Source organism: Aquarana catesbeiana, linkage group LG04 (assembly GCF_042186555.1).
Source record: "Aquarana catesbeiana isolate 2022-GZ linkage group LG04, ASM4218655v1, whole genome shotgun sequence".
In the NCBI taxonomy this organism is placed as follows: Eukaryota; Metazoa; Chordata; class Amphibia; order Anura; family Ranidae; genus Aquarana; species Aquarana catesbeiana.
This window is the reverse complement of record NC_133327.1, coordinates 605,443,438-605,460,225: the sequence shown is the minus strand read 5'-3', so window position 1 is coordinate 605,460,225 and position 16,788 is coordinate 605,443,438. Positions and strand designations below refer to the sequence as shown.

Genomic DNA, 16,788 nt, shown 5'->3' with positions numbered 1-16,788 from the left:
GTGCACTGAACCCAGTGTATATTATAGAAGTGTATGGCTCAGGTAACCTGCAGGAAAGCTGCAGGTGCACTGCACTGCACCTGTGGATCAGTGTGAAAGCAGCCTAATACCGTATATACTCGAGTAGAAGCCGACCCGAATATAAGCCGAGGCACCTAATTTTACCACAAAAAAATGGGAAAACTTATTGACTCGAGTATAAGCCTAGGGTGGGAAATGCAGCAGCTACTGTAAGTGGAAAAGAAGGTCAACAATGCCCATCTGCAGCCTCACTGTGTCCATATGCAGCCTCATGTACCTGATCTCCAGAACACCGGCGCTGTGACATGCAGTCTAGTCGGCGGGAGTGCAGTGTAACAAAGCCCCGCCTCCTCCTCGTCCGTGATGGACCACTGATTCAGTTTCCCAGCAGTGAGTCAGTGTTCCGCCTATCACAGATGAGGAAAAGGCGGGGCTTTGTTACACTGGACGGCCGCCAACTAGACTGTATGTCACAGCGCCGGGAGATCAGGTGCAGGAGGCTGCAGATGGGCACAGTGAGGCAGGGAGACTCGAGTACAAGCTGAGGGGAGCGTTTTCAGCACAAAAAAAATGTGCTGAAAAACTCGGCTTATACTCGAGTATATACGGTAACCCTTTTTTTATAAGTGCTAATGTTTTATAAGTGCTAATATGCCCATTGCAAAAGTGCAGTGTATGGATGTTTAATACACTGACCTTCTTTTCCTTTTCCAGCTTCTGCTGACATCGCTCTCCAGGCTGCTAGAAAGGTCCCAGGTGAAGAGCACTTGATATCACTCCTCCTGGGACAAGAGACTTATGCGGCTCCTGCTCCCGGTTGTCTACTTCCTCTGCTGCTGGCAGTGGCTTCATGCACTCTGATGCTCTGGGATGGCGGGTTGGCAACCTGTTGATCATGATTTGGGCTTGCCGACCCCCCCATCCCAGAGCATGGGCATGCACTACCCTAGTTTGAGGTTGCGCCACTGGGCCACCAGTGTTAATTTTGTTGACTAAAACATTTTAGTCAACTAAATGAATACTATTTTAGTCGACTAAAACTAAAAAGATTGAGATGACTAAGATATGACTAAAACTAAAATGGCATTTTAATCAAAAGACTAAAATGGGACTAAAACTAAAATGCCATTTTAGTCAAAAGACTAAGACCGTATACACACAGGCGGACTTTTCGGCATCAAAGGTCCGATGGTCTTTCCAACAGACTTTCGAGCGAACGGACTTGCCTACACACGATCGCACCAAAGTCCGACTGAGTCGTACGTGATGACATACGACCAGACTAGAATAAGGAAGTTGATAGCCAATAGCTGCCCTAGCATCGGGTTTCGTCCGTCGAACTAGCATACAGACGAGCGGATTTTTCGACCAGACTCGAGTCCGTCGGAAGGATTTGAATCATGTTCTAAATCTAAAGTCGGTCTGATTTTCGTCCGAAAAAGTCCGCTGCAGGTCCGATGAAGCCCACCTACGGTCGGATTGTACGACAGATTCGTCCCGTCGGACCAGTCCGGTCGAAAAGTCCACCTGTGTGTACACGGCATAAGACTAAAACTAAATTGAAATTTGACTTCAAAATGAACACTGGTCTGTAGTACATGTTCATACCTCAATACCATAAATAATAACATATTACATTTTTCACTCCAGCAGTATATAATGAGTTTGAATTGTAGAGAAAGGTTAACTAATTCATTACAATGTAATTACACTCATTAGATTTTAGACGACTAAATATAGTTTTAGTCGACTAAAATGTACTGGAGATTTAGTCGACTAAATACGACTAAAACAACTGCAGAAGACTAAAATGGGACTAAAACTAAAATGACATTTTAGTCCTAAGGCCAAGACTAAAACTAAATCAAAATTTTCTGCCAAAATTAACATTGCGGGCCACACGTGCCACGGGTTTAGCACCCTTGGAGTAGTGTGGGTTCACAGTGCAAAGTAAATGTTCAATACGCTTAGTAAAAAAAGCCAGAGCTATGTTCACTTTGAAAACCCAAACACCTACATAAGTTAAAAATAAATAAATAAATAAAAGATTTTTGCCAAGGCATGATTGAATGATGAGTGGAAACCAGCTTCATCACATATACTAAGGTTAGTGAATATGTACCTTGCTAGGTGAAAAGTCTCTTGCCCTTTGAGAAAAAAAAAAAAAGCCCCTCTATCCTAGTTACTGCTGATTATGCAAGGTGGACATCTCCCCAAAGGCCTCAGATTCACAGTATATGGCCTGATTCGCACCTAGGCATTTTTAGTGGTTTGTGCATTTTGCAGATGTGCACTACAGCCCATTTAACATGGTTTCCTATAGAACACGTTCTTTAGGGCAAATCTGCCAAATGCAAAAAGCACAAAAAATTCCTAGGTGTGAATCAGGCCTAAGCAAGCATTGTGGTCACCCACCTACTTCAAGTTCCCAGTTATAGCTGCCACAGGACATGGAGCGATGGATCTCCTTTTCAATATCCTTGATGGTTAGTGGATAACCAACTCTATACATGTTCACTGCAGAAATCACGTCTTAAAGGATATGTTACCCAACATTTCATATTTCTGATATATGCCCATTGTACCATGTATTTGTGTTTAAAAAGTATCCTATTCTCTTTGTGTATTGCTTTATTAGAGTGAAATATCTGGTGATCTAGCCAGTCCCCTGCTTTCCTATTGCAATCTGACCATGCTAGTTATGAGAGCACATCTAACCCAGCGTGATAAGTTTTCTGTTTGTGCTGGGAGAACAGCCTGCCTGTCCTCCAATGGTCAGACTTCTGCCTACACGCTCCCCCCTGGGCACAGCCATTAATTGGGAAGATCAGTGTAATGCTGTTTTTTCACCCACACCTCTCTAACCCCTATTAGCAGCTGAGAACAAAGATTTTAGTTCTGGTCTGAACAGGTTTTTAATAAAATATTACCAGCCCCAAGTGTCCCTATGCAAGCACTTGCACCCCGGTATAGGGTGACAACGCTGTCCTTGTCTCCTAGCTGTTTTCCTGCATTGTCACCTTGTCAAAATGTTCTCCAAGTGGAAACTACAAGCGGTTGTGTGGATGTGAATTGCACAGGCATGCTCCATTATTGTGACTTGCAGTAAAAACACAATAAAAAAATAAAATAAAAAAAGTAGCTATAGTGGATATATGTAGACAAGAAGTGGGTGTAAAGAGACTAGAGATAAGCAGTGATGATATGCTACAAAGGATGAACAAAAAGGAGAAAACAAGTATTTTATTTAAAAATTGACATTTCTGATATGCAGTGCCTTAGAAGACTAAATATCACTCAGCTAAGGGTTACTTCCACTTTAAAAGGCAATGGCTGAAATGGTGCATTTGAATAATTTTCTTATTGTTTTCCATAAGTACTCAGCTGGGATAACAATTATTCCGCAGCAGTTTAATATCATTCTCAGTGCCATTTCTAGGAAATGTGGATTGTATTACATAGATGCACATATGCTCATTACCTCCAGCGAATGCTTGACTGAGTAAGCGCAAGACAGATTGCACAAGCCTATGGGATAAACTGAATCTGCGTGGAACGATTGTGGCGTTTTATTACACCCCTCGCTGCTGGGTACATTTACACCGTGCAAGTGAAGCTGCGCTAAGCCATAAAATTACAGCAACCGTTAATGAGGCAAAAGTTGCTGCACTGGAACTTTTTATGTCAATGGAAAGATGGCAGAGGAAGAAGATGCATTACAGGCTGCAGCAGGCATTGATTTTCTAAGCACATTTTTTTATTTATTTTTTAAGCAGCAGGAATCCAGATAAATATGATATATGAAGTGATATTTGGGGATTGCAGAGATTGTAAGACACAACATTAATTAAACCTATAAATACTAGAGAATACCCTAATACAGGGGTCTCCAAACTTTCTAAACAAGGGGCCAGTTTACTGTCCTCCAGACTTTGGGGGGCCAGACTGTGGCCATTTGGACTAGAAAAGGTCCTGATGACAGTGGGGAAAAACAGTGCCCCATCTTTGGTGTCATTGGGAGGATTTGTGCCCCGTCGTTGCCATCATTGGGAGGAATTGTGCCCATCATTGCTGTCATCGGAAAGAATAGTGTTCCGTCGCTGCAAGGAATTATGCCCTATCATTGATGTCATTGGAAGGAATTGTGCCCCATTCTTGGTATCATTGGAAGGAACTGTGCCCGTCGCTGCGGTCATTGGTAGGAATTGTGCCCCGTCATTGCTGTCATTAGAAGTATGGGGGCACTCAAATACAGGAGGTGTGTTACTGTACAGATCAACACGTGCAAACAGAGTGGGGGAAAAAAAAAAAGAAAACTAATGCAGCCACCACCTCTAATAATTGGCAAGCTGCAATATATTACATGTTTGGTTTGGGGCTTGATACCACTTTAATAGGTTCTGTTTATTCTTTAGAAACTAGAGAGAACTTTTGATTTTGGCTAGAGTTCCTAATAACATCAGTTCTACATCCAAGTCATAGAAGCATACGTGTCTAATGAGATGATAGAGATTATATCTATCTGTCTATCTATCTATCTATAGATATAGATATCTATATCTATATGTACAGTATATAGGAGAGAAATGAGATAGGAGAGAAATGAGATAGGAGAGAAATGAGATAGGAGAGAAATGAGATAGGAGAGATATGAGATAGGAGAGATATGAGATAGGAGAGATATGAGATAGGAGAGATATGAGATAGGAGAGATATGAGATAGGAGAGATGATACAATGTCTTGAAAAAGTATTCATACCCCTTGAAATTTTCTGCGCTATACAAGTATCTGAAATAATAATAATAATAATAATAATAATACTACATTTTCCACATTTTCCATGTTACAATCAAAAAAGTAAATTTATTTTATTGGGATTTTATGTGATAGACCAACACAAAGTGGCACATAATTGTGAAGTGGAAGGAAAATGATAAATGGTTTTCAACATTTTTTTTTTACAAATAAATATGTGAAAGTGTGGCATGCATTTGTATAGCGCCCCCCTGAGTCAATACTTTGTAGAACCACCTTTCTCTGCAATTACAGCTGCAAGTCTTTTTGGGGATGTCTCTACCAGCTTTTCACATCTAGAGAGTGACATTTTTGCCCATTCTTCTTTACAAAATAGCTGAAGCTCTGTCAGATTGGATGGAGAGTGTCTGTGAACAGCAATTTTCATGTCTTGCCACACATTCTAAATTGGATTTAGGTCTGGACTTTGACTGGGCCATTCTAACACAAGAATATACTTTGATCTAAACCATGGGTGCTCAACCTGTGGCCCTCCAGCTGTTGTGGAACTACAATTCCCATCAAGCCCCTGCCTTTGGGAGTCATGCTTGTAACTGTTAGCCTTGCAATGCCTCATGGGATTTGTAGTTCCACAACAGCTGGAGGTCCACAGGTTGAGCACCCATGATCTAAACCATTCCATTGAAGCTCTGACTGTATGTTTGGGGTCGTTGTCCTGCTGGAAAATTAACCTCCGCCCCAGTCTCAAGTCTTTTGCAGATTCTAGCAGGTTTTCTTCTAAGATTGCCCTGTATTTGGCTTCATCCATCTTCCCATCAACTCTGACCAGCTTCCTTGTCCCTGCTGAAGAAAAGCATCCCCACAACATGATGCTGCCACCACCATGTTTCACCATGTTCAGGGTGATGTGCAATGTTAGTTTTCCGCCACATATAGCGATTTTCTTTTAGGCCAAAAAGTTCAATTTTGGTCTCATCTGACCAGAGCACCTTCTTCCACATATTTGCTGTGTCCCCCACATGGCTTCTCGCAAACTGCAAACAGGACTTCTTATGGCTTTATTTCAACAATGACTTTCTTCTTGCCACTCTTCCATAAAGGCCAGATTTGTGGAGTGCACGATTAATAGTTGTTCTGCGGACAGATTCTCCCACCTGAGCTGTGAAATCTTTGCAGTTCCTCCAGAGTTACCATGGGCCTCTTGGCTACTTCTCTAATTAATGCTCTCCTTGCCCCGCCTGTCAATTTAGGTGGACGGCCATGTCTTGGTAGGTTTGCAATTTTGCCATACTCTTTACATTTATGTACATACCTACATTTTCGGAAGATGAATTGAACAGTGCTCCATGAGATGTTCAAAGCTTGGGATATTGTTTTATAACCTAACCCTGTTTTAAACTTCTCCACAACTTTATCCCTGACCTGTCTGGTGTGTTCCTTGGCCTTCATGGTGCTGTTTGTTCACTAAGGTGCTCTACAGAACAGCTGTATTTATACAGAGATGAAATTACACACAGGTGGACACTATTTACTAATTAGGTGACTTCTGAAGGCAATTTGTTCCACTAGATTTTAGTTAGGGGTATCAGAGTAAATAAGAGTAAACAAAATGTGGAAAATTTCAAGGGGTATGAAGACTTTTTTCAAGGCACTGTATGAGATAGGAGAGATATGATAAATGAGATAGGGGAGAGGAGAATATGATATATAGTATAATATATACAATATATGATATGATATACAGTATATAATATACAGTAAGATATAATATATGATTGTGCCCCATTGCTGTCATTGGTAGGAATTGTGCCCCATCTTGCCATCATTGGTAGGAATAGTGCCCCGTCACTGCTGTCATTGGTAGGAATTATTGGTTTTATTGGAAGGAATTGTACATTTTCATTGGTGTCAGTTGAGGGTGGAATTATGCCCAATTGTTGATATTAGTGGATGAAATGGTGCCCCAAGATAGAAGCAAGCAAAGGGCCACATCTGGCAACAACTGCCCTAATATGTACTATATGCAACTAAATTTAAAACATAACCTCAATGTAAATGTCAGAAAATAACCTTTTTTGAAAAAAAAAAAAAAAAACACTATCAATTGAGCATCATGGGGTCCAACAGGAGTTGTACACCCTCAAGGTTTTTCACCTTAATGCATTCTATGCATTAAAGTAAAAAACCTTTTGTAGTGCAGCTGCCCCCTAGAGCCCCCCCCCCCCTTTACTTACCTGAACCCGATCGTTCCAGGGACGGGAAGGAGCAGAGCAGCACTAGCCAATGTCTTGGGTCCTCATTGGCTGGATTGATAGCAGCGGGAGCATTGGCCCACTGCTGTCAATCCAGCTAATGACACGGGAGCTGGGGGGCAGGGCCGAGTTCTGCTGTCTGTGTCAATGGACGCAGCAGCAGGACTCAGGAGCATGCCCGCACGAGTGTAGTAATAGTGGTGATCTATGATTTTTAGAGGGACTGCGACATTGCGGCTTGCAAATTGGACAATTTTGACACTTTTTTGGGATCAGTGACATTTATACAGCGATCAGTGCTAAAAAAAAGTCACTGATTACTGTATAAATGTCATTGGCAGGGAAGGGGTTAACACTAGGGGGCGATGAAGGGGTTAAAGGTGTGTCCTAGGGAGTGATTCTAACTGTGGGGGGATGAGACTGCCTGGAGGAGGAGACCGATCGCTGTTCATACTTAGTATGAACAGCAGATCGGTCTCCGCTCTCCTGACAGAACGGAGATCTGTCTGTTTACATTGACAAACCTCTGTTCTGTCTCTCTCAGGAGCAATCGCGGTTCTCTGGCGGACTTTGCAGCTGCCCGGCACATACATTGGCTCTGTCATCGCGCCCCCTAGTGGTCTTAAAGCGGCCAACATACAGCTGCAGCGGCTGGTCCTCTAGTGGTTTAAAAAAAAAAAAAAAAAAAACCTTTACAACCCATTTAATGTAGAGGCGTTAAAAAGATTAAAAAAAAAAAAAAAAAAAGGAATGTAAGGCCTGCAGATGACCTATCTGCCAGAGATTGACAAGTCTAAAATCAGTCTAAGAGCAGATGGATTCCAGGAAGTAAATGCTACATGAATCATCTGCCCTTACTCAAGATGGCCATGGCCAGGAATTTTAGGGGGCGTTTTTAAAAGTGATTTCTCAAAATAAAGCATGGAGACCTGGATAGATGGGGCAATTTGCGTTGAATGTTAAAAATGAATTTAATTGCGTGTTTGGTTTGTGTTGCTCAGATGCAGTGTAGTTTTGCTTTAAGCAATACACTTTCAAGGTGCAGTTTTGACCCTGAGGGTTTCTTCTATAATTTGTAATAAATGTAGGTACCCGCTCCCACTTCTGATCGGATTGCTGTGATGGATCCCCCATGCCTACAGCCTTCTGAGACATGTCATAGGTCTTAGAAAGCTTCAGGGAAATTCACAAAGTGCAGCGCGGCTCACGCATGCGCAGTGGGTAACCGGCTGTGACGCTGCATAGCATCACAGCTGGCTGCCCACAAATAACATGCTGGCACCAGGGACCTTAGACCAGTGAAGAACCGGCCCGAGAGAAAATGGTGCTGGATCCCTGGACAGGCAAGTGCCCTTTTTTTTTTTTTTTTTTTTTTTTTTTTTTAAGTCAGCAGCTACAGAACCGCTTTAAAGTCAGGGGCATGACACATTTTCAGTTCTTCCTTATGACATCATTTCCAACCAATGTAAAATCATAAAAAAGGGACACTGGATGAAGTGGGGAGCTACAGACAGAACAAGTCACCTATACTAAGCAGTGATTGGCAGCACCCAGCCAATATTTGTAAGGGAAAGCGGATGATCTAGTCTTGGATTACTAGCCGCCTAATCATTGGACCGCACGTTACAATTAGAATACCATATACAGAGCTGAAGACACTTGTAGAAGAAAAAAAAACATCTTCATACCGGGTTTCCCATCATAGTATAGGACTTTCCAGAGCCAGTCTGTCCATAGGCAAAGACACAGGCGTTGTACCCTTCAAATGCTGACTTGAGAACTTCGCTGCCAAGATCCTTAAAAACCTGAATAAGAGAGATTTTTGATTATCAAAATAAAAATATAACTGAAGGCAAAACTTTTTTTTTGTTTTTTTTAGTTTGGGAGTGGAGAGGGATTAGAACACCTGTACAGTCTTTATTGCTGTTTTTGTCCCTGTTAAAGAGGAGTCCCCCGCCACCCCCCCTCAAAAAAATCTAAAAATAAAAGTCAGCAGCTACACATAATGTAGCTGCTGACTTTTAATATTAGGACCCTTACCAAATCCAGAGATGTCGGCACCCCAGCCAATGTGTCCATCGGCTCTCAGGTGCTCCTGCCGCCATTGTAATTGAAACCGGCACTAAAGGCAAGGCTTCCCAGCTAATTCCCTACTGCGCATGCCCGGCGGCAGGGGAAGGAGGAGGGGGGGGGGGCAAACTTCTGAATAATTGCGCCGTAGTGCAATCTCCCAGAAGTAGGGACAGGTACAGGTATCCGCTCCCCCCCCCCCCCCCCAAAAAAAAGATGCCAAATGTGGCACCGGAGGGGGGAGGAGTCAGATAAGCGGAGTTACACTTTTGGGTGGGGCTTAGCTTTAAGGAGAGTCACCCTCTCTATATGTTCTGGTGACCACATCACCAAAAGAGAAAGAAAATCCTGAATGTTTAGTGGTCATCAGTACAGCAACAGAGGGGAAATCGTCTAAATGGGGACACTAATTCTGGTGGCTACAGAGATTTCCTCTGATTTCCTGTTGTGGCTGGAGAAATCTCAAAGTGAACATCAGACGATATAAAGCTGAACACTGGGATAAGCGAATATTGTCTAAATACAAGAGATACGCAATGTGCTTTGTGTATTTCTTTCAGATTTGTGCAGTAACCCAGTGTAAACTCTCTTTATGTAGGAGCTTCCTGTAATAAAGACCAGTCACTGCCGCTCTCTTCTCCTTGTCCAGGACTGGTCTTGTCTCCTCCTCCTGTAATTTTCCACAGGTTGCCTGTAGTGGGTGGGCTCACTGGGTACTGCTCTCTGCACAGGCTATATGCCACCTACTGACTATGTCACTACTAGTTTGTGGGTCCTACAGGAGTTGAGAACCACTGGTTTAGAGGATGTTTGCTGAACACCCAAAAATCACATTCAGGAGAAAGAATTTAGACCACAAAAAACCCTAAACACTGTTAAACACGCTTAAACACTAGGTGCATATAGCACTTCAGCGTTTATTTCAATGACCAGAAAAAATTTAAATTCTGGCCAATGAAATAAAAGCCCAATCTCTGCTACACTCTGCTAAACTGGTTTGAAAGAATGCAGCTTAGGTTTATAATGCTGATTTTCTCCTGTCAGGATAAACAGCGTTTACAAGAAACCAGTGTGCAGTAAGGTCTAAAAATGAAAGTTTTTGTGCCTGGTGTTCAGCTTCAAACTCTAAACGAAACCTTCAGAAAAATCTAACCAAATGGTAGGCTTTTCTGTTCATGAGCAACGCTAGAGGAAGCCTGCAGCACTATTTTCCCCAGGAAAGGTAAAGCGTTCTGCATGTTAATACACTCGTGGTTTTATAGGTTTGTTTTAAAAGGTGAAGTTTGGGGTTAAAAAATAAACAAAAAAATCCATAATAACTTCCAATGCACGTTTATGCGCTTTGAGCATTTTTTTATGCTCAAAAGCTCCTCTCCTGAACGCAACTTTGGTGGGTTTTCTTCTGCCTCTAAACTCCTATTAAGGACACAGGGCTAACCAAGTGTCCCCATGGGTCCTGTCACCCCCCCCACAGCCAACCCTTTATTTTCTTCCTGTATGGTCTTCCATGATTCACAGCTTTAATTGAATTAGCACAATTAAAAAAAAAAAAAAAAAAAAAAAAAAAGGTACAGAATCTTTCTGCTGGCTTTCTCCGTTTATTTTTCAGGTCCTGGGAAATCTCTCCCCTCCCCACCTCACATCCTGGTCACTTATAATGGGGCACAGAAGACAGCTATTACCAGAAGTTAATCATTGCTTTGATCCTGGCCAGTCAAAAAAAAATGCTTTAACAAAATTTGAAAGCCAATCAAGCAACCAGTGGGGATCAACTGTTTTCCTTTATAGGTGCCAACATCTGTAGTCTGCTACAACAGTCCGAATAGTCAAACTGTCATCTCCCCTCCCTCCCTTTGTCGCAGCCCTAACTTTATTGGGGTAATGTCAGCCTGCAGGTGTGGGCAGACACCATTTTTGGTGGTACCTAGTGGTTGGTAGGTTACTTGGTGCTCCAGTCCTAAAAGACTGAGTGGGGTATTGTCGCCCCACAGGTGTCAGTGGCCAATGTTTATGGTGGTACCTGGTGGTTGGTACAGTTGCTTGGTGCTCGAGTTCTGAAAGACTGAGCAAGTGGTTTGGTTAAAGTTTTAATGGCGATATTGATCTGTGTTTAATGTTAAAGGTATGGCACAATGAAGGTTCAAGGTTAGCATATTTGTTTTAAAACCCAAATAAAGGGGTCACGGCCATAAGTTTCCACACTTCAGTTTCATGGTTTTCCTTACCATCATGATTGATCAGATGGTGTTGGTGGGGTGGAATTAGGGTGGCTGTTTGTGGGGTCATACGGTCCCATGTAAATGTCTATCGTGTGCAAGGATACATAGGCTAACATAGGGGGTGTTTAGAGGCAGAGAAAAAGGAAAAAGCAGCGTTTTTTTAGTTCAATTGTGCATAAGCCTTTAAGGAAACCTGTACAGAGATAAAATACTGAGGTTGTCATTGCTGACCAACTTCTGAAAATGCCAGTCTAGCTGCCTCTGCCCCCACTGCTTTCTGAATTGTTGGTCTGAAACAAGCATGCACCCAAGGAAGTCAGAACTTCTTATCTACAATTCAGGTCAGATGCCGCCACCACAACCGGCTCTGGCTGCATTGCCACCATCTAATATTTGATATACATCAGACCAGGGGTCTCCAAACTTTCTAAACAAAGGGCCAGTTTACCAAACTCCAAACTTTCTAAACAAAGGGCTAGTGTCAGTGGGAGGAATAGTGCCTCATCATTGGTGTCAGTGGGGGGGGGGGGGGTGAAGAGTGCTCCATCACTGGTGTCAATGGAAGTAAGCAATGTATCTTTGGGGTCAGTGGGAGGAACAGTGCCCCATTGCTTGTGTCAGTGGGATGTATAGTGCTCCATTATTGGGGTCAGTTTGAGGAACAGTGTCCCATGATTGGCATCAATCAGACAAATAGTGCCCCATTGTTATCAGTGGGAGGAATAATGTTTTGTATCAATGGAAAGAAAAAGTGCTCCTAGAGCCAGATAATGGCAAGCAAGTGGCTGCATCCGGCCCCCGGGCCACAGTTTGGAGACCACTGCCTTAGACTCATGTACTGTGTCGGACAACAGTCCTCCCCTTCTTCGCTTTCAACCCTGTATTATTGAAAAATGTACTCAATTCTTTACCCAAAAAATAAAAAAATAATAAAATAAAATATTGGAGGTCAATGAATCAGGACAGAAAGGCAAATCAGCATTTTCAGGAGAGGTTGGTTGAAAAGCATATCCCACTGATCTCTAGCAATGTCTTTAAATAAGCCCATTAGTATTTAGCATATGGTTTTCAGAAAACCAACTGTGAATTCATATAACTATACAAATGCTTTTAAAGAAAGAGAAGGCTTTGACATTCAGAAATTACACCGCAAGAATTTACATCTTTGCTGAATAACTGTAAATATACGTGTAATTCACCCCCACAAAAAAGTGGAATATAAAATGCCATTTATTCATTTTTCCACATTTCTTTTCCTATAATTTTAAGGTCATAAGCATGCCAAACTCCCTCCAAAATGGAAGTTACCCCATACAATAAATGCATTCTCTGAGCAGCTACAAAATGCTGGAAGTTTGCGGTGAATACAAAGCAGCTCCCACCCTCCACCAACACAATCACATTTTTTACAAGGTTTAAAATCCCATGCCACTTCAGTACTACATGAGCCTAAACACGATGTAAGAAATACAGAGAATTTATGGAAAGTGAACAATTATAGGCCGAATCTTGGAAAAGCTTACCCATTCTTGAGATATGTAGTTTGCATTTTTAGAGTCTGCTGAGAAGTAGGAGAAGTCGTAGGTAAATGTTTTGGTCCGTTCTCGTCCAGAGTCCCCAGTTATCCCATCCGGCAACTGTGCAAAAACAAAAAATATACTTGGTTAGGAAAACCTATTCCTGTTATATCAGTGTACAGAACATCCCAAAGCACCCTTCACACTAAGCCAAGTATGATACCTTTCCTAGGATTTTCAGAATACTAGTTCTTTTGGTTGTAAATATTAACTTTATGTATATCTATATACATTTTTGGGCTCCCCAATTCAGCACCCTACTGTTTTGGACTCCTGGTATCCACTTTTATGTCCTCTCACTTCCTTAACGACTTAACCTCTGGAAGATTTACAACCCCTCATAACCAGGCCATTTATTTTTTTTTTGAAATACGGCACTGCGTTACTTTAAATGACAATTGCACGGTCATGCAATGCTGTACCCAAATAAAAATGTACGTCCTTTTTTTTTCCCACAAATAGAGCTTCCTCTTGGTGGTATTTGATCACCTCTGTGTTTTTTATTTTTTGCGCTATAAACAAAAAAATACTGACAATTTTGAAAAAAAAACAATATAACCGTATTTATCTGTTTATAACATGCACTAGTGTATAACACGCACCCCAATTTAAGAGGGAAGTTTCAGGAATTTTTTTTTTTTTTTTAAATAAACCACTTTGAAGCAAAATAATGGTCATTGAGCATCAATGCAGCTTGAATAGTGCCCATCTGCAGCTTCAGTGCAGCCTGATCTGTGCCCATCTCCCCCATCAATGCAGATCACCATCTCCCATAGGAATTTACAGAGCCGTCATCTGTTTACTGGGCTCTCAGTCGGCAGTCACATACACAGTCCCGCCTCCGCCATCAGCATTGGACCAGCTCCTGTGATAGACAGAACACTGGTCCAATGCCAGAGGCGGAGGCGGGACTGTGTGTGTGACACGCAAGGTGAGTTAGAGCCAAGCGGAGAGACAAGTGGAGAGGCGATGACGGCTCTGTGAATTCCGGCGGCACTCGTCTCCCTCCTTCCCTTCCAAGGTATGATATCAGCGTATAACACGCACCCGCGCTTTTACCCCTATTTTCAGGGGGAAAAAAGTGCGTGTTATATGCCGATAAATACTATTTGTTGCTTTCTATTTAAACTATTAAAAAATTTAAAAAATCTAATTTCTTCATAAATTTAGGCCAATATGTATTCTGCTACATATTTTTGGTAAAAAATCCCAATAAGTGTATATTGATTGTACAGTTGTGTGAAAAAGTATTTGCCCCTTCCTGATTTTTATTTTTTTTTGCAGATTTCTCACACTTAAATGATTCAGATCATCAAACAAATTTTAATATTACACAAAGATACCCCGAGTAAATCCAAGATGCAGTTTTTAAAATTATTACTTCATTTATTAAGGCAAAAAAGCTGTTCCAACCTGCCTGGCCCTATGTGAAAAAGTAATTGCCCCCTCCCATGCTGAATCATGAATGAACTGATTAACCACAATTTTTTGGAAAGCTGAGTTAAATTTCTTTTTCCACACCCAGGCCATATTACTGCCAGACTTGTTGAATCAAGAAATCACATAAATAGAAGCTGTCTGACAAAGTGAAGCACGCTAACAGATCACAAAGAGCTACACATCATGCCACAATCTAAAAAAATTAGAATTAGAAACAAAATAAACAAAGTAATGTACATGGATCGGTTTAGGAAGGGTTTCAAAGCCATTTCTAAGGCTTTGGAACTCCAGTGAACCACGAGGAGAGCCATTATCCAGAAATTGAGATAACTTGAAACAGTGGTGAACCTTCCCAGGAGTGGCCTACAAAAATTAAAAATAAAAGAACCTAGAACAACATCTATATAACTGCAGGCCTCACTTGCCTCCAGTAAGATCATGATTCAACAATAAAAAAGACTGGGCAAAAATGGCATGCATGGGAGAGTTCCAAGGCCAAAGCCACTGCTGACCAAAAGAACGCAAAAGGCTCATCTCACATTTACCAAAAAACATCTTGATTATCCCCAAGAATTTTTGGCAAATATTCTGTGGACTTATGAGACAAAAATTAAACTTTTTGGAAGGTGTGCATCCAGTTACACCTGGCATAAAACTAATACAGCATTTCATAACAAGAACATCATACCAACTGTCAGACATGGTGGTGGCAGCGTGATGGTCTGGGGCTGCTTTGCAGCTTCAGAATCTGGACGACTTACCATAATTGATCCATGAACCATGAATTCTGAGCTCTACCAGAAAATCCTAAAGGAGAATGTCCGGCCATCACTTTGTGACCTCAAGCTCAAGTGCACTTGGGTTATGCAGCAGGACACTGATCTGAAACACAACAGTAAGTCCACCTTCAAATGGTTCAAACAATAAAAAATGTAGGTTTTGGAGTGGCCTAGTCAAAGCCTGGACTTAAATCCAATTGAGATGCTGTATCATGACTTTACACAGGGCGTTCAGGCTGGAAAACCCTCCATTGTGGCTGAATTAAAACAATTCTGCAAAGAAGAGTGGGCCAAAATTGCTCCACAGCAATGTGAAAGACTAATGGCCAGTTATCGCAAACGCTTGATTGCAGTTGTTGCCACCAAAGGTGGCACAACCGGTTATTAGGTTTAGGGGGCAATTACTTTTTCACATAAAGCCAAGCAGGTTTGGACAGCTTTTTTGCCTTAAAAAATGAAACCATCATTTACAGAACTACATTTTGTATTTACTCGGGATATCTTTGTGTAATAATAAAATTAGTTTGAGGATCTGAGTCATTTAAGTGTGACAAATATGCAAAAAAATAAAAAAAGTCAGAAAGGGGCAAATACTTTTTCACACAACTATACATGCTATAACTTTTGTGCAAACCAAACTATATTTTTATGTATTTATTTTTTTACTAGTAATGGTGGCGATCAACGACTTATAGTGGGACTGCGGCAGACAAAATCAGTCACCTGACACTTTTTGGGGACCAGTGACACGAATACAGTGATCAGTGCTAAAAAATATGCACTGTCACTGTACTGACATTGGCTGAGAAGGGGTTAACATCAGGGGCAATCAAAAGGCTAACTGTGTGCCTAGCCAGTGTTTGTGTGTACTGTAGCAGATGCTTTTGCTATGGGAAGGCATGGAATTTGTTCCCTGCTTAGCAGGGACACACATTCCATCCTGTCCCTCCTGTCAGAACGGCGATCTGCGGAACGATCAGGTGTGCAGGTGGACATCAGGTACCGGGCACTGGCTGATTGGCTTACTGTGTGTAATCATAGCGGAAGCGTCAGATCACATTTATATCTATCTATCTATCTATCTAGATATAGATATAGATATAGATAGATCTCTCTCTCTCTATCTCTCTATCTCTCTAATATAGAGATAGAGATAGAAAATATATAGATAGAGATAGATAATACAGAGATAGATAATATAAAGATAGAGATAGATAATATATAGATAGAGATAGATAATATATAGATAGAGATAGATAATATATAGATAGAGATAGATAATATATAGATAGAGATAGATAATATAGAGATAGAGATAGATAATATAGAGATAGAGATAGATAATATAGAGATAGATAATATAGAGATAGATAATATAGAGATAGATAATATAGAGATAGAGACACTGCCCAACTAAAACTCACTAATGACCTACTAACTGCTAAAACCAATAGCCATTACTCCATACTCTAATGCCGCGTACACACAGCCGGACTTGCCAACGGGCTAAACTCCGTCTGCATTTCCAACGGAAAGATTTAGAACATGTTTTATATCTGAGTCCGTCGGAAATGCCGAAAGAAAAAATCCGATGGGGCATACACACGGTCGGAATGTCCGACCGAAAGCTCCCATTGGACTTTTTCTGTCGGGAAGTCCGGCCGTGTGTACGCA

The 16,788-nt window shown here is 41.5% G+C and overlaps 1 protein-coding gene across 5 annotated transcripts in view; it reads right to left on the bottom strand.

Moving 5' to 3' along the window:
• KIF16B (kinesin family member 16B) overlaps positions 1–16,788 on the bottom strand; it is a 603,866-nt gene that overhangs the window by 515,957 nt on the left and 71,121 nt on the right. For all 5 annotated transcript variants that reach the window (XM_073628238.1, XM_073628236.1, XM_073628237.1 and 2 more), the window contains exons 3-4: positions 12,842–12,955; positions 8,718–8,834 (exon numbers count right to left, since the gene is read on the bottom strand). In XM_073628238.1, coding sequence (XP_073484339.1) covers positions 8,718–8,834; positions 12,842–12,955 — 231 coding nt within the window. The remainder of the gene's footprint in view (positions 1–8,717; positions 8,835–12,841; positions 12,956–16,788) is intronic.